At 45.4% G+C, this 18529-nt stretch overlaps 1 protein-coding gene across 2 annotated transcripts in view; it reads right to left on the reverse strand.

The window, feature by feature from the left end:
* BTBD2 (BTB domain containing 2) overlaps positions 1 to 18529 on the reverse strand; it is a 628042-nt gene that overhangs the window by 32121 nt on the left and 577392 nt on the right. For both annotated transcript variants that reach the window (XM_069649505.1, XM_069649506.1), the window contains one exon: positions 11397 to 11543. In XM_069649505.1, coding sequence (XP_069505606.1) covers positions 11397 to 11543 — 147 coding nt within the window. The remainder of the gene's footprint in view (positions 1 to 11396; positions 11544 to 18529) is intronic.

The following is an 18529-nucleotide window of genomic DNA, read 5'->3' on the forward strand; positions in this document are numbered from 1 at the left end:
TCTTGTTCCTCTCCACTACAGGCACCAGTTCTATGGCGCCTTTCTCCAGCAGGGATTGAATTTCCTGCGCAAGGAGCGGATCTGGACTCTTCAAAGAGAGATTCCCTGGTGGATTGTTGTGAGGCCTCTGCCGGAAAGGAAGACAGTAGCCGTGGGCTATGATCTCCAGAACCCACACATCTGAAGTAATGGCTCGCCACTCTACAAGATGCTGCGCCAGCCTTCCCCCAACCGGTGAACCATGGGACATGGCCTCATGACAGAGCTGAAGCGGCTGCGGCGTTGCCTGAGGGCAAAGAGGCAACAGCCCGAGCGGCCTTGGCACCTTGAGTACCTTATTTTCCACCTTTGCCACTCCCCTTCAGTGGCCCCTTTGACTGGCAGCTCCTCTCGCTTTACCAAAGGATGAGTAATAACGAAAGGAACCTCCCCTCCATTGCTGTCCCCTAGGACGAAAAGGCAGAGTTGGCGAACTGCAGTTCCCAACCACTTTGCTGCAGCTTTGGAGGTCTGCAACCTCTCAAGGCTCTTGTCAGCCTTGCTGCCAAAAAGATGTTCCCTGTCAAAGGGCATGTTGAGGACCCGGGCCTGCACATCAGGAGAAAACCCCGCAAACCTGCGTATTAGGGTGCTCGCCGCCATTGGACCGGCTGACGCAATCTGACGTGTCCAAACCCGACTGAACGGCCTCACACATGGCATCCTTGCCATCCTGAACCATGGCAAGGAAACCATCCCGTTCGTCCCCTTCGGGAATATGTTCAGCCGCTAAGGAAACAGTTCCACACAGTGTGCGTGAAACGTGACAAGGCACATACGGAGTTGGCCACCTGAAGCGCCATACCCCCTGAAGAAAACACTTTCTTCACCCAGCCGTCAAAGTGCTTGTCGTCCCTATCAGGAGGGATGGTAGGATACGACGCCTGCTTTGCCGGGGCCGTCGCCGCCTGCACCACCAAACTCTCCGGAGTGGGGTGCTCGATTAAGTAGCAGGGGTCCCTACTGGATGGGTGGTATTTTCAGGGCAAAGACTTGCCCACTGCCGGGAGACTCTCCGGAGCAGTCCAAGCTGCCGCCACCCTCCTCTGCAGAGCCATAAGAAACGGCAGTACCGGGTCTGTTGGTGGACCTTGGTCGAGGATATCCGTAATGTCATCCTGAAGAAAATCCCCTGGGGGAGCAGACAACCCCAAGTACTCAGTGACCCTAGACATAAGGCGCCGGTACGAGGAGTCGGCATGAGTGCCAGGTTCAGGCCTACAAAACTTTACCTCCAAGAGAGGTGTCCAGCCCACTGGCATCATGCAGGGACTGACGCAGGTCCTCAATTTGGCTATGGCCCGAGAGAATCTCATCTGGCACCATATCAGGAACCATGCCATCATCAGAGCCCTCATCCACCTCTGAAATAAACTCAAGATGGCGGTATGAAGGCACAGAATGTGGAACAAAGCCATGCTTGACCTTGGCCAGAGCCTTTCTAGGGGTTCCACCGAGCCCCGGGGTACCCCTGTCGAAACAGCCTCGAAAGGTGTCGAGGGCGTCTAATGAATCGGCGTCGACAGCATCGACACAGGCCTCGAGGGCAGAGCCCCTAACGTGTCCCTCGACAGCCTGGGCGCCGATGGCGGCGACAACTTCTTCGGAGGCGGGGCCTCAAAGAGTCCATCGACGACCTCGGCGTCGACGTCTTCCTCGAAGACACCACAGGTGCACATGGTCTCGAGCGCGTCGAGGAACGGGACCTGGAACGGGCATGACAAGAACGATTCCCCTTGTCCGAGCGGGACCTTTCCCGCGAATCGTGCCGACCACCCGAGCCCGAAGGCGTGCGAGTGGGGTCTCTCGACCAATCACGACCGACCCCACTGGGAGGCGCGGACGGACCAGTGCCCTGAGATTCGAGAATCGCTAAGATTTTCTTCCCGAAGAAAGCCCATTCCTCCGGCGTCGCATGCTTGGTGGGATAAGCGACCCGCCGACGGGCGGAGTCCTCGGATGGGGACGGGGAAGGCGACTGATGACGCTGCTTCCGGGCATGCCTCGAAGAGGCAGAGGAGTGGCGGGACCTACTCCGGGACCGAGACCCACTGGACTTCCGACGAAAAGCGGAGAGTCGCCCCTCGAATCGTCTGTCGAAAGCCCCACAGACCTCGACTTCCGCGGCTTGGACACCTTACCTACCGACAACTTCTTGCGCTCCCTTCAAGGCTTTGGACGCAAGCGATTGACAGTTGACACAGTCATCCGTGTCATGGGCCTCCCCGTGGCACCAGAGGCAGGCGTTGTGCGAGTCAGTCAATGACATCTTGGACCCACAGTCCCCGCACTTCTTAAAGCCCGGACGCTGGGTGGAAGACGAGGTAGACATCTCACGAAGAATATACTTCACAAACTAACAGGTTCAAAGAACCGATAAAGAACAGAAACTCCAAAGAGTCGAGGAGCGCCGAGTTCTCTGAAGCGAACACGTTAGCGGAAAAAACAGAACTGAGGCTACGGGCGCCATGCGTCCTACTTATAACATCCAGTGACATCGGCCATCAGATGAGGTCCTCAAGGGGGGCGTATCGATGTCATTGATGCAGGACGAAGACGCCGAAAGATTTTCCGAAGCGGCACAGCTGTGGTGATTACTGTCATAGATATGGAATACGTCGGAGGACCCAATCCCCTCGAAATCAGCATTTGACATAGCATAGGCTGCCCACCTCTTGACCCTGTGGTCCTTTAAAGTCTTTGGGCAAAGTAATTTACAGGCCGCGCAGCCGTCCTCGTTGTGGTCGAGGGGTAAGCAGCGGTTACACCGCTTATGCTTATCTTTCCATGTGAATTTGCCGTTGCAACGCGGTCAAAATCTAAAGGGAGTCCTCTCCATAGCTGAGGATACAGGGAAAAGTGATAACGAACCCGAAGGAAAGGGTGGTGAGAGAGAAAGGCATTCTAGAAAGGAAACAGAGGTTTCCCACAACCCCCACTCTCCCTACTGTAAAGGCCGGCGAGGCCGGGCCACGTGTTCGGCAGCTCCGATTGGTTTGCCTCCATCGAAGATCTTGACTCGATGGGGGAAACAGCTAGGCCGTCTAAGGAGGGCCAGAGGCATTAAGATTTAGCGATAACTAACAAGAAACAACCCAGGGTCGAAAATGGTATTGCAATGTCTCTTACGAGCTCTGCATTAAGACGACCAGTTTCTGGCCAGAAAAAAACAATCCGAGGGACCTCGACGCGTGAGGGATTTTGGGTATACTACACGTCACTATAGGGATAGTATAACAGACATTCCTATGTCGACGTCTCCTTTTCGACTACGAAAAACAAAATGCAATACTCCGCAGTGACCACTGGATGGCGGACTATGCACAGCATGTGATTCTAAGCAGATTAACAAACATCAGAAACATGCATAAGCATATTGTGTGTTTGTATTATATTTCTGAGGCTTGTGGATCTGTTTAGACCACATGCTATGCATATGCTGACATCTATTGGTAGCCGTGGAAAATTACATTTTTTGTTTTTGAAACTCAAAAAGGGGCGTGCCAGTAATACTATCCCTAGTGCGACGTCCACTGTACCCATGGTGCTTCACCGAGGTCCCTAAAATAGTTTTTTTCTGCCATCGTAGTCTGATGCATATCACAGAGTTCCTTCTTGGCTGACACCATTACTCAGTAAATTTTAAACTTAGTATTTCTTTCTGTCCTTTCGACAACCGTATACTGCGAGATATCCGGAAACAGCTTTCGAGGACAAGACCATCCGTCGAAGACAACGACTCCCGTCTCAACAAACTGTCTGTGGCCCCAATGGGCCTCCATCCTGCACAGTAGGGAGAGCGGGGGTGGGGGGTTCATATACCATCTCACTTGGAGAATGCATATTTCAAATGGATTGTGTCCTTCAACGCATTACACATCTTTGACATGTAATGTCCACAGCTGTGAACTTCGGAAGCTTTTTCGGCAGAGGGCGTCGAGGACGACATCACAGGATGTTGTAAATAGGACGCGTTCCCCCCCAGAACGTGCGACACCAGTCTGATGCCTGCTGGACTGCACTTAGCCTTGGGGAAACGGAAGCTGCAATCGCATAGGAAATTCTCCTGAGGGGCAGGCTGGGAGAGCGATGTGGAATGCGTTGCAGGAACATCCAGTCGAAAGAACATTTACCAGTTGGTAAGTAACTTGTTCTTCGAATGGATTGTGTCCTCCAACGCATTCCACATCTTTGACAGATTCCCAAAGCAGTACCAGTAAATGGAGGAGGGAAAAGAATCTATAGTACCCAATTAGATTGCGGAAGAACCGCTTTCCCAAAGACCATATCCTGACCATGGATTGTATCCATGGAATACAATTTTACAAATGTATGGATTGAAGCTCAAGTAGTACCATCACAAATATTCCTAATAGGAACACCCCCCGCTGGAGGGCAGTGGAAGTAGCAACGCCCCTAGTGAAATGAGCTTTCAACCCATCAGGAGGGTCTTTACTCGCCAACCGGTAACACTCTGTAATGGTAAGGATAATCCACCTGGACAAGGTCTGTTTGGTAACCAAGTAACTTCAGTGCTCCGTGTCCAGATGGTATGACCAACGTCAAGTTGAAAAAAGATCCAGGACTATGGACAACCTTCCTGTGGGAAATGTTCAACCACATACACAAAAAAAAAGCCAGAAGAGTACCGCTGTCGTGGAAATCCTCAGTGGTTGTACCGATATTCAAGGAGGGAGATAGGGCAGATCCCACAAACTATCGCCCTCCTGGATGTTGCAGACCTGATCTTAAAGGCGCTCCAAAAGTGGAGCTTGGACACCCATAACTGCGATAGCTGGCAGTCTGGCTTTGCAAAAGGAGTGGGCACAGCCCTTAATGTCTACCATTAACACCTTAAAAGCGAGACCGATGGAGAAAATAAAATGTAAAAATCTATCTGGCTTTCATTGATTTGGCGCAAGCCTTTGAGACAATATATCATGCAAAACTTTGGGCAAAACTGAAAAGTTGGGATTGCCCTCAGGACATCATGGATGCAGTCAAAGACTCTTGAACATCATTAAACGTTAGACTTGACACACAGGATAACCTTTTGAAATCAATCATCATAGAAAAGGGAATTACACAAGGATGCTCTCTCGTGCCAGCCCTGTTCAACCTATTCATTTTTGATGTACATGACACCTTAAAGAATATCAGAAGCTTTCCTCTGAAATTGGGAAAAGAGCACTTGGAGAGACTGCTTTACGCAGACGACTTGGTCCTAATAGACCAAACCCCGAATGGTCTCCAAAGACAGCTAGATGTGCTACAAGTTTATGTTGGGTAAAACAGCCTCAAAATCAATGCAAAGAAGTCAAGAATTACGACACTGGACTCCACGCGCACTCGAACGAGCAGCAAACATGCTTGGTTCCTGAATAGTGAAAAGCTAATTGAGATGAACTCATTGACCGACTTGGGAATGTGCCTGAATGTATGCATAAAAGACGCTCCTAGAGAGACATTGCTGCGAAGCAGAGTAAAGAACTTAGCCGCACAAGCACGGACCATACTGAAAAACGATTGTGGTTTTACAATTCAACCGGTGATCTCATTCTACCGCATGAAGGTGGTACCCATTCTCGCCTATGGAGCAGAGGCCTTTTCCACATTACTGGCGGAAGTCTGGCCGGTCTTGGAGGGGCTAGTCTGGAAACGGGTGTTAGATCTACTGAGAAGCAGACCAATACAGGCTATAAAGATGGAATTGGCACTAACTTCTTTGTATGCAACCGTAGTCTGGAAGCCTGTAGCCTTTTACCGCAAATGCATATTTCAAAACCTACCGGGTAGCTTTAGAATCTTGCAGGAAGCGATCAACAAAAAAAGGAAACACTGAAAGAATGGAAATTGCTTTGCTTGTCAATTCTATCCAACCTGGGAACAACAGAGGTAACCCTGCTTATTAATCCTGCATGGGTAAAACGGAAGCTGTAGACAGAAGACTTAATCACGACGCAGGAGGAAAGACTGAAATGCAAACTGTACGGAAAAGCATGCCCTGAAGCACACAGCCTTAAAACGATACCCAAATATTTAGCAAAATTTCCATACAGGGACTACCGTGCCCAGTTTATGCAGTTTCGTTGAACTTCTATCCCACAAAGGAAATTATGGAAGTAGGATCAAGAAAAATTGAGTCTGACGTGACATGTCGCCTGTGCAAGCACAAGAACTCCAATGAATCCCTGCATCATCTAATACTGTTTTGCACTGTTTTGACAGTAACTAGGACCAATATATTGGGGAAATTAATCAAGGAACAACCATCAGCATCGTCAGACCAGTGGTGGATCATGCTGATTCAGGGTGACAGTTTGCCCGACACTGGCATTGGTCAACTTTTTTAATGAGATTTTTTACAAAATAGACAGTACAAAAGAACAGAACAAAGACTAGCTACTCCTAGAAATGCTGCCGTTTTCGATTTTGTATTAGGAGATTTTAAAACATGGGTAAAAATGGCAAAGTGTGTACATTGGCAAAAGGCTTCTTTTTTTAGCTGAACGTGCAATAAAACAAAAAAAAATAATGTTATTGGAAATAATTAAGTGCTGGAGCAGATTTACCGCTCTTCCGATTAAATAATATTGTTCCTTTTGTAGGTTGGCTGGCAGCCGCCATTAGATGAATATTCAGACCGATTGATTGACCCCAATATTAAACAACTTGTTTTTACTTTTTGAAAATAACGGGCTGTATAGATTTGGAAGTCATACTTAAACTGCAGGGATAGGCACTCTACACACTCAAGCGATGGAAAATTACAAGTATAACACGGCAATCGTACTGGGAAACAGAAACGCGACGAGATGGGAGAAATACCATTACAAGTATCGTAGAACCTAGGAATTGGAACTTCCGTTATACTGCTTAATAACCAACACAGCAGAGTCTGGAGTGGACTTGCATACTACAAGATAGAAAGCACTTTCCAGAGAGGGACCAATAGAATAAGTTATGCAAAATTGAAATGTACCAGAAAAACCAATAATGGGAAAAAACTATATCCCCTGAAGAACCATCCAACACAAGACGGGGAAACACGTGTTGGGATAGAGAAAATAGGACAAACAAGGCAAAAGCCTTCTGGACACCTAGCCATACTTTGAAATTTTTGTCTGGAATCTAAAAATTCTTCTTTTCATTTTTATTGTAACTTTGGAGAATCACACCAAAGATCTTTATTTTCGCCATTGAAAAATAAGAAAATGATTTTCCAACAATAACATATTTATGAAGACACAATAAACATTTGTTGAGCCAACATTAAATAAGTGTGATCATGTTTTATTGAATATATTTTGAATTCCGTGCATGCGCAGATCCTCTACAATATCAATTCAAGTATAACATCCCCACTTCAATGTACAGTGAATCTACCCTTTTACCATAGCCCTGATTTTATACATAGGGAGTTTTTTCAAATATTGCTTCATCTGCTGGATTAAAGACTGGTGCTTAGACATAATATTGTTGTGCTACACGTGTATGGCTCACTTCATGGTGGGGTCTCTCGTTCAGATGTAGAGCCTGGTGTAGTTGGATCAATCTGCTCTTGTAATACTGCTTTCAGTCACTAGTCTAAACTATTAATGGTGGAGGTTAGTGGACGGATAATTCTGAATATTCCTTTTGAATGGGTGGCACCGCTCCGTTCCCTACGGATAGGCTTCACAAGGGACAGCTCAGCCCTTCCTTGAGGGACAGGAACAGTTTAGTTGATATGGTGTTTGAAGTGTGCCACATATTCACCTTTGTGTGGTATGGTACCGGTTTTGGTGGATGGTGTTTATGAAACTATTAATACTTGTGCCTGGTGTGTTTTTTTTCCATTAATGGTAAAGCAAACATCTAATATGAGTGTTATGTTGCCATACTGGCCTACATTGGTGTAGCCAGCCTGGACATGTCTTTCTTTTACTGATATGGCACCTTTCACTGTCTAAGCCAACAGGAAAATGTGTTTACAAGTCGTTCTTGCCAGATATTGGTGGATCAAGCATGTAACCGTACAGCCAGTATGAAAATAACATGTTTTTTTATCTTGGCAAATTATGGGCAAAAGCATCATGAACATGTATTGGAAGATGATCCTTTGCAATGTTGGGGGTTTGGCATCTATATTGATTAATTCATGCATTACCCTAGGAAATCAACTGAACTGTGGCTTTTTATCAAATTATTCTTAGCACGTGTGCTTCAAAATCCACCATTTTAACCCATTATTTTATGATTAGTTTGGTTTCCCTTACTACGCTGAAACTCTCACATTTATTTTATTGGAAACATTTAAGACTCGCAAATTAAAACATTCACCAGCTGCCACGACATGCAGATTACTGATGTGTGGCTGAAGTGAAAATATTTACCTCTCCTAACCAAGCGGGTTCATTCCAGGAAGGCTGGTACACAAATATGTATAGCTCCAGGGAGCCTGCAGAACCTTTATAAGGTGGAATTATGGCAGTGTTCCCATGTCTCCTAGCGTGCAACTGGTCGCATGACATGTTGAGGTAGCAGCATGTCTTAGTTAGGCGCATGTACAATTCAGCAGTGAGGGTGAGCAGAGCTTAACCTGCTGTATCTAGATCGGCAGTGCCCATACAACATTGTCTTTCCTCCACAACAGTCTCATTTACATGACCAGTAGCACTTTGATTGGGCATGTCACCAAGTGTGGGTGATCAGGAGATAATTCCGACAACATCCCCAGGACCATCATTCATTTGTTCGGGAAGGTATGCCACGCACATGGTCACCCCTTATAGGTACCCCCATAATAAGGTAGCAGGACTTGTTTACGGGTGTTAGGTACTCAAGGAGCCTTGGAAGAAGCATTAAATAGCTTTATTCTTGAGGTGTATTCTAGGCTACACAATTTAGCTTGCAGCCTTTTCCCCTCACGCTGCTACAGTCTGTGCCATGTCATATCCTGAAAGAATTGGCACTCATCAATAGGACAAACGTCCAGCAGACAGTAACATGCACACGTTTCTGCATGTCCTGCTTTGCCATTTGTGACTAATCCCTAGATGTCATCTGTTCTCTGATGGGGGAGAACCCATCTCATGTGGCCATGGCGGTGATGCCACAGTTCACTAATCCCTGTGGAAGGGGAACGCAGTGGGAGGAGCACAAGGGGAGGGATATCCCTCATGGGACCTGGGATGAAATGGAGAGAAGAATGTGGTAAACAGATACCCCTTATTAACACCCATACCCTTACACCCCCCCCCATCCCCAAGGTAATGTAGTCCTTACCACCCCCATGTTATGCTGTAGGGTAGACTACATGTACATCACACCATGTACTGAGATGAGGAACAAGAGCTACCCAATTGAACATCAAAGAAAAACTAATGGCACAAAGAAGAAGCACGGAAGAATGATGAATACCTTGCAAGCATTAGCAGCGAGGCCTAGTCAATATGGACAATTGAAAATGCTTGCCAGTTTAAAGATGGAAGAAGGACATGACGGAGTCAAGCCCTCCCTAGAGGAACTGCAGTCACAAGCCATGCACAAAGAAGTTGGGAAGGCAGACCAAGTCAATCTTCCTCGTGGCAGTATCTGGAGGGGGAATGCACCAGGTATGCTACTGGCACAAGGAAGAGAAATAAGGGTCTGGGACCCTCACACACAAACAAATTGCATCTAGTGGGATATTCCAAGCCACAGCATGTGGCAGGTAAGTGTACCAGGTTGCTGGGACTGTAAGAGACATTAAAACCAAGACCACTGAAACCAATCCCGGTAAGGGCAAGCTGAGCAAAAATACTTGCATCCATACTAATCTTCAAAACCACAGTGTCTGGCAGCGTAGTGAATCAGATTGACTGAGAATCAAAGAAGGGGAAGGAGCATGTACCCTCTTGAACTGTGCTGAGAAGCAAAGCCTTTTGGAGAGTGGACATGGTCACCAGTCAAGAGGAAGGAACCCTCTCTTGCCAATACCAGGAGCTGACAGCCTGCAGATGGCCAAGGTTGTCTATCCTGTTGACGTTGTTCTGGGGAAAGAGAAACAATGTCTCTTGAAGGAAAGTGGACATTGTTACCAGCCAAGAGGAAGGAAACCCACTCTTGGCAACACCAGGAGGCGACAGCCTGCAGGACCAAGGCCGTTTATCTTATTGGAGTGGTTTTGCACCTTTTGAGAACTTGTGTTTTGAGCTACAGTCGAACTATTGATCAAGAAGAACACCCACACTGCACTTTAAGTTGAGTTATTAGTGTGAGGGTTAGAGATGGGGTTTTGATATGACGGTGGAATTATTTGTTTTTGGACATCTCGACTGACACACTTAGAAAATTTTGTTGAGGATGGGGAAACCCCTTTTAGTATTAAGGCTAATGAGGCATTTTCCCAACCCTTCTTAAGTAGGATAAAAGTGTATGATAATCAAAATGCCACCCTTATGTCGGTCTCTTGCTTCTAACCCTTACACATTTTACCCGTGCATTTTGGACACCTGGTAACAAGAGGGATGTGGTGTACTGGGAAAAGATCAGACTAAAGGTGAACAAACAATAACCTAATAATGTACTGGTTCAGTTATAAAACCAACCAAGAAAACACTTGAAATGAAGAAAGATTCCCAAAATAGGAATAGTGGCCGAAGCCAGTGATTGACAGTCAACCAAAAACAAATAGACCATCTTCCACTACAGTGCATGCTGGGATCTCTCGGAGAGAGCCTGCTCTTAAAGTGATACTGATATTCTATCGGAAAAGAAGAGATTGGCTCTATTTATCGTATGTGGTTTGTTTTCATATATATTAGTCTAATAAATCAGCCTTTATTAGAAAGCATTATTTCTCATTGTAAAAAATATTCTTGGGATCACACTTGTGTGATATTTATGCGTACACGATAAATAAAGAAGATCTTCCGATAGTTTCCTATTACACAACAGAACTCAAACATTTTGAACCTCACAACAGTGAAAGCAGATGTGAACCACTAAAACTTAAATTAGTTTATTATTTGTCTGATACACCCTACTGTGTAGTTGACAGAGGTGAAAAACATTTGCTAACAGAGGGCACAACCTTTTTGCTCATCAGTAATCTTCCATAGCACCGCTACCTCCAAATGTAGGTGGAGGAAAAATTATGCATATGTGGGTTTCGGGCAGACAAAGGGGCTTATTGCAGAAACACCTGTTTGATACCTATATTTTTAGGTTTTGAAAAAAACAAGCTACAATACCAAATACAATCCCTATATTGGTAGTCCACAGCTGGTGAACAACTATTTCAAACCAGAAAACTCTAGGACTCTAAGGTGCATTTGAGCTTCATAGACTACAGTAAAACTATACATGCTTTCACAGTTGTAATGGAAAATTACCTTAAGTGTAGCACATGCAGTATAATTAACATTGGGCAAAATCTCCACTGGCTCCTTAAACATGACCCGGAATGTGTTGGAGGATCCATCACAACTAAATCCTGTGTCATTCTGACCCAGCACTGTATTGCTGTCTGTGTGGATGATCTGGAAGACAACGCATAATGCAAATAATTGGGTATGGTATATGAAACACCCATTATTTTGGTAAACTCTCTACTGTTGCAGAATTACAATACTAAAATACTCTGCATAATAAGGTGTTCATTCAAAGTCAACATCTATCAACAAAATCACTAATCCAAAGTGAATATGATCATTGTCCCAAGAGTTTTTCTTTTCATGAAGCCATATCAGCAATCTATTTAAAAACAATACACAGTAGTAAAGTAGCCGACACATTTCCTTAAAACAATCTATCCATAATGCCCTCAAGGTATTTTACTTATTGATTTGGAAATCCAAGGGCTTTGGAAAAAAAAACAAGTAAGAGAAGGAGCATACAGTATTCAAGACAATCGGGAAACCAGATGCCTTACATAAAAATTAAGTGTGAATGAGTAACCAGTTGTGGAAAGGGTGGACGGATGAGAAAGGGGAAGTGGCAGGACAAAAACTGATAAATTGACCTGTAATGTAAGAAGACAGTGGTGTGGGTGGGGTGGACTACCTCGGGTATTAGGGCTAGGTGGCATTGAAGGAATGTGTGCTAAAAGAGATGGAAAAGGATTGGTCCAAGAGGTAGGAAATAATCCAGGTGACCTCAGCGTCTTGAATTTCTAGGTTAGAAAGCGTGCTCGACAGTATCAAAGGCTGAAGATAGGTATAGGGTGTGGTGGGAAATGAGGAAAATGTACATTTTGGTAAAGGCCATTTTGGTGGAGTGACCACTACAGAAACCAAATTTGAGGTGAAACAGATTGTTTGATTCGAAATAATGAGTGATACTACTGAATACATCATATTTGAAAACGTCAGATGATTGAGGGCTCCACACCCGAGCTCCCCTCCTGCGGCAAGTCCCTCGGGTTCCACATCAACAAACACCTCTCAATTCAAGACACACATAGCTAAGAAAACTCAGACAGCTTGATATCAGCTCTTCTTCCTGCGAAATGTCAAGCCCTTCCTCCCTTCGGACAGCTTTATATCCAACGTTCAAGCACTGGTCCTATGCCACCTGGATTGAGGCAATCCACTCCTCAAAGGCCTCCAGTCATCCTCCCTTGTGCCTCTGAGAAGTGTCCTATACGCGGTTGCACGCCTCTTCAAGGTCTACGCAGATACGACCACATCACCACGGCCCTCAGACCTTCACTGGCTCCCACTGCACGCACAAATTGCATTCAAGCCTTGATGCATCATCTATAAGGCATTCGCCCTCAAGTCACCAGCTACCTTCCAGAGAAACTCAGCATCTCCAGTGGACAGCGCACCATCAGAAGCCAGGAGACGTGCAGACTTGAAATTCGCCCTTGCAAAAAGCAAAGCACCAGAGAACAAGTCTTTTCTGCCTTAGCCCCAAGACTATGCAACCTCCTCCATGTCAGCATCCAACTCAACCCCACACTCCTACAATTCAGAAAAGAATGCAAGACTCACCTCTTCAAGGAGTCGTTCCTCAACACCTAGGTCATCACTTCGCCACTCACGCCACCTGACATGCTAGACGCGGCCTGCCCCTCTCTGCCCCTCTGTATCCCACCCCCTGCGGTAAATCAGTTCTGTTACCACTGAAAAGCACTCCGTTATGCATCTGTAATGTTGTACACCTCTGTAAAGGGCTCCGTTATGTATCTGTATTTTGCATACCTCTGTAAAGCGCTCCATTGCTCTTCGAAGCTAGGTGCGCGCTGAATAAAAAGCATAATAATAATAGAGTGGGTAAGAAGGGGTCAATAGTTAGTCAGACCATATGGGATAGCAGGGGGCTTTTTTAATAAAACATTTTAAATACTTTTTTCACAATCAAAACATTCTAAATCATTAAAGCAGCCCTTAGAATATAGCACTTATATATTGTACGTAAAGCATAAATACCTAGGCAGTTCTATGCATTTTGACTGCACAATTTTGTTGTTCTATGTATTTTCTCAACCCACCCCAAACTTACCCACTGCATTTTGTGAAACAAATTCAGTAAAAAATGTACAGTACAAAATGTGCAGTACGAAATACTCTGATACCTCTCCTGAAACGGGGTCTTCTTCCCTTTGACTGATAGGGTCAATTAGTCCTTCCATCCAGCATCCATATCCTGCCATCTGTGTCTTTGGAAGCGGACAGGAACCCTCCTGTTGCCTGATGATTTACTGGTCAGGCCTCTCTGTTGCAACACTTACTAGGCTGAGCTGCTCTAAGTTCAGCAGCTCCTCAACTGGCGGGCCAGAAGCATTATCGCCTATATCAGCTGCTCTCAATCCTGAAGAGAGGCCTGCCTGGAGCCTTGATTTAAGCTTTCTGATCGCTAACCAGGTTTTCATTGCCAGCGCACTTTACCAGCCATGTTTCAGGGGTCCATCCTCGTCATTCTGCTGTCCTTGCGTGCCTGGCAGGTCCTGCTGCAAGTTTGCTGAAACCATCCTCCTATATATTTTTATTTTATTTTGTATTGATTGAGCGCTATACGCCAAAGCGCTGTACAAATATTCATCATAGTATGATTAAAAGCAATAAAAATTAATGAAGTCAAGACTCGAGACAATGGTCCATACAAGCAGAGCGAAAGTGTGAGTAAGAAGACAGTAGACAAAGAGGAAGGGCGTTCCAGTGTAAAGGAGCAAGTAATGAAAAAGAACAAAATCGAGTGAGCCCAAGGAGGGTGAGGAACAGTTAAAAGATTGAGAACGAAGAGGTTGCAAGGGAACATAAAAAGATACTAAGGATGAAAGATAAGGAGGTGCAAGACCATAATGAGATTTGAAAACTATACAAGGAAATTACATTTAGGTTGAGAGTGAAAAGGCAGCCATACAAGTGACAATAGTGACAAGGAGATAGAATCACAAAGTGAAAGAGAACATAGGAGACAAACAAAAGAATTAAAGAAAGATTTAAGGTGAGGCATGAAGACCAAAATGGGTACAGGAGCAACAGGACAGACCAGAAAAGATAAGAGATGAAATTAAGAAATGACCTTACTTTGTGGATGTTTAGAAAAAAAGAAAAAGAAAAAAAAGTGAAACCGACATGAGCGCGAAAGTAGAGATATGGTGAGAGAAAGAAAGTTCGGAATCCAGATAAAGACCCAAACTACGGGCCGAATAAGAAACAGGAAGCAAATAAAGGGGGTGGGGGTAGGAAATTGAAACAGGTGGAGGAGGAATTGCAGGAGCAGGAAAAAAAAGAGCACTTTTGTCTTGGCAGAGTTTAAGACAAGGTAATGATCAGCCATCTAAGATTTGTAAGCCAAAAGACTGGATATACGAGTGTCCAGAATATAAGGAGTAAAGGAAGAGAAGGAAAGAAACCCAGGCCTAAACCTTAACCAGGATTGGAACCACTGCATCGCTGGACCCAAACCAAACACCTACTTCAGCCACAGCACCTGCAACCCTGGACCCCCACCAACAGGGCCAACTAAAGAAGTTAGGGGCCTCAGTGATTCGGACCACACTGAGGATGGTTGCTTGGAAAGCCTGAGTTCTGGTCACAAGTGTATATACCACACTTTTGCCACACTTCCAACGTAGGGATTTCATGGATGTAAAGTCCACTGGTAGTGAGTGGTTCAGTTCTAGCGTAGGATTTCCCCAGGTAACCCCCTAGTGCAGTGAAATTGGTGGTTTATACCCCTCATTTTGTTGTAAAATCTTTAACACAAAATGCATGCTTTTAAACTGCATTTTTATTCAGCTGTGGGCTGAAGCCAAAATTTGTGCAGGAGAAACTTCCTATTCCCTTTCAGGTACTTAACTGTAACTTGCACTCTTTGAGACTCTGGAACTAATTACCTGATATGGAAAGGACTGTTCAAGTTAGGAAGCTGCATCAAAATTGTAAGGTAGCGTTAAGCCGACCACTTCCTTCTCACCATTCCCCCTTCCCCATGTGCCTCCTCCCATTTCCGCTCCTTTCAGTTCCTAGCCCCCCTCTACTGGAACTCCTTACTGCTTTCAATCCGCTCTTTACCTACCTTTTCCTCCTTCTGCACTTCCCTGAAATCTCTCCTTCTCCATTCCCCGCCTTGAAACCTTCCCCACCTCTCATTCTCTCCCCTTCCCTCGAATCTTCCCCATGATCCTCTCCTCCGTCCCCCTCTCTTTATTCTCCCTCACTCCACCCTTATAACCCTTCCGTTTCTCCCCTTCTCCTTCCCTTCCCTTCCTCACCCCTCCCCACAGATTAATTGCTCTACTTACTGTTTATTGGTTCGATTCATTGTAAATTGCTTCTTCTGTTATAATGTTCTATGTGTTCTGTTGTTCTGATGTAAAGCGCTTTGGATGAAAGCGCAATATAAACATAATAAATACAAATGATATACATTTGTAACACTTTCGCTTCCACTTTATTTGGTACCGTTTTTGCACTGCTTTATTGGGCTGCTTTTTACTGTTTGTATTGTAACGTGTTGCAGAAGCTCGCTTTGAGATTGCAGACTGTACATATGCAACTGCATAGTATTCTTAAGTTTTACCTTCATGTTTGTTAAGGCCTAATACATGTTATATTTTTAAAATGCTTTGTGAAACTATTACTTGTCTCTCTCCAAGTGTTGTTAACGGTACTTGCACACCAGCCCTTCATCTTTTAAGTCTACCTTACGGCTCAGTCGAAGCTACCTTTCATCAAGGGACCATAGACAATACCTTGGTGAACACTGCAGAAGCAGAGCTGAAGCAACAAGGAAGTACTTTGAACTAGTAGAACTGTGACTGGAGTGCAAAATGAAGGAACTTGCAAAGAGCTCAGATGGGGATGAAGCTTCAAGAATTGAAATTTAGAAGTCATTTGTTATTCTTTAACCTTTGAAGGCTCTTTCAAACTGATCTCTAGCAAAGTTGATCGTACTTGCTTTTGTCCAGGGGACAGATGTAAAGGATAGTATTTTGAGGGGGTAGCATTTGCTTTGCTGCAATAATGGCAATAAAATGTCATTAAAAAAAAGGGACACCAATCACTAAGTCCTCACCATGTTCCGAGGGATGCCCAATCGCCAGGCCTGGTGCCCGTAGCCTGCATTGTTACCAACGAATCTGGATTGTAAGCTCTATTGCGAAGTACAGGAGCAACCAGACAAGCTGCTTTTCCGCACAGAACCATAAATCTCTTTCACGGGGATGCAAAATACCTTAGAGTATTTCTCTACCTACTCCCCGGGGATCCTTTACTCAGGTGGGCCATCGCTTTTGGATCCTGACCCTGGGGGCAGACAAGCGAGGGAGGATAACCTGTGCAGGGGGTCCTTAGGGATTGGGGAAGGACTATAGAAGGGCGAGACATGGTATCCCCCCCATTCTCTGGCATTGACCTACCCAACCCCCCCCTCAGCCTTCATGGGATATATTATGGCACAAAGTCTTAGTTTCCCAAAATGCCACTCAAGTACTGTGACGAGGAAGAGGGAGTCAGGAGGAATACAGACTTCCTATGTGAAACACCACTATGGTACTGGGACGAAGGAGATGCAAACCAAGGCACACCACCATACTAAATGGAGATGTCCCAAAACAAGGTCAGGCAATTGAAACCAAGTATGCCCACCAGCAGCCCATTAACCAGTCACAGGTGTATAAAAGGGAGGGTGAAAGCAGCAACAGCAGTAGCAGTCCTGGGAGTGACAGAAGCAGACATGGCCGTGTAGCCAGAAGAGAAGTTGAAAGGAGGGAAGCAGTTGTGTGCAGTGTTGCACCCTAGAAAGCGCCTGCACCCTGAGGACTAGGAAGACTGTTGGTCCAGGCAGGTGTGCCTCAAGAGCTGGAGCTCCTTGGGACAGAGGCGAGGCAGAGGAAGAAGGCCAGCTGAGGTGCCATTCTTCCACCCACCTTGAGAAGTGCTTGCCCTCCTGGGACACTGTGATAGTGCTGGAGTGCATGAGGGGTAGAGGAAGAACCCCTAGAGGCATTTCACGAAGTTTGCGACAAGCGCAATATAAAGTTAAGTCTATAAAGGGTGGTCAGTCAGTGAGAGGCTGAAAAAACCTGTGTGACTGTGTGACTGATTGTGAGTGCTAGAGGAACAGCTTCTATTCTATTCAGTTTTAAAGTATACATTGTATTGGAGTGGTCACGTTCCTTCAAAGAAGAAAAGGGAAGTTTTCGAAAGTCTCCAAGTGAAATGTATTTTAAAGTAAACAGCCTTGGTGTCAAGAAGGAAGACCTTTAGAAAAGAGGAGATAGACTCTAAGGGTATTACCCAAATTGACCTTTTGCACAATTGACCTAATTATAGTGGTCCTAATTGACCTTCTGCACAATTGACCTTTATATTATTTTAGTTATTTTGTATTGGGTTGGTTTTGGATTATAAATAATATAAGGGGATTGGGTGTGGGGTCGCAGGGGGTCTTGGATTGGGTTAGGGGCTGCGGGGGGCTTTCCCCACATATATGTCCTAATTGACCTTCTAAATTAGGTCAATTCTCCCGAGGTCAATTCTCCCGAGGTCAATTGTGGAAAGGTCAATTAGTATGACATGCATTCCTTACCGTAAAAGCATTTCTGATGGTTGTATATGCTTAGATTCACATGCTGTGCATATAGTCCGACATCCAGTGGTCACCGCGGAGTATGGGACATTGAAAGGGGAGGTCGGCATAGGCGTGTCTGTAACACTATCCCTATAGTGACGTGTAGTGTACCCAAAATCCCTCACGCGCCAAGGTCCCTCTGATTGTATTTTTCCTGCCATGAGGGAGCCTTATGACGAACGTGAGTACAGAAAAGAGAGTAAAGTGATAGGACGTCTATGTTTCTTCCATCCGAGCGGGGAGGAAGGGTGGGCGCATGCGACTAAGCAGATACAACCATCAGAAGAACACTTTACTCTCTTACCTGGTAAAGTTCTTTCGATGGGATGGTCCGACGACGTATTCCATATCTATGACAGTAATCACCACAGCTGTGCTGCTTCGGAAAATCTTTTGGCGTCTGCGCCGTGCGTCGAGGACGTCGATATGCTGTCCTCGAGGG

This window comes from Ambystoma mexicanum, chromosome 1p (assembly GCF_040938575.1).
Source record: "Ambystoma mexicanum isolate Mex_15411 chromosome 1p, UKY_AmexF1_1, whole genome shotgun sequence".
In the NCBI taxonomy this organism is placed as follows: Eukaryota; Metazoa; Chordata; class Amphibia; order Caudata; family Ambystomatidae; genus Ambystoma; species Ambystoma mexicanum.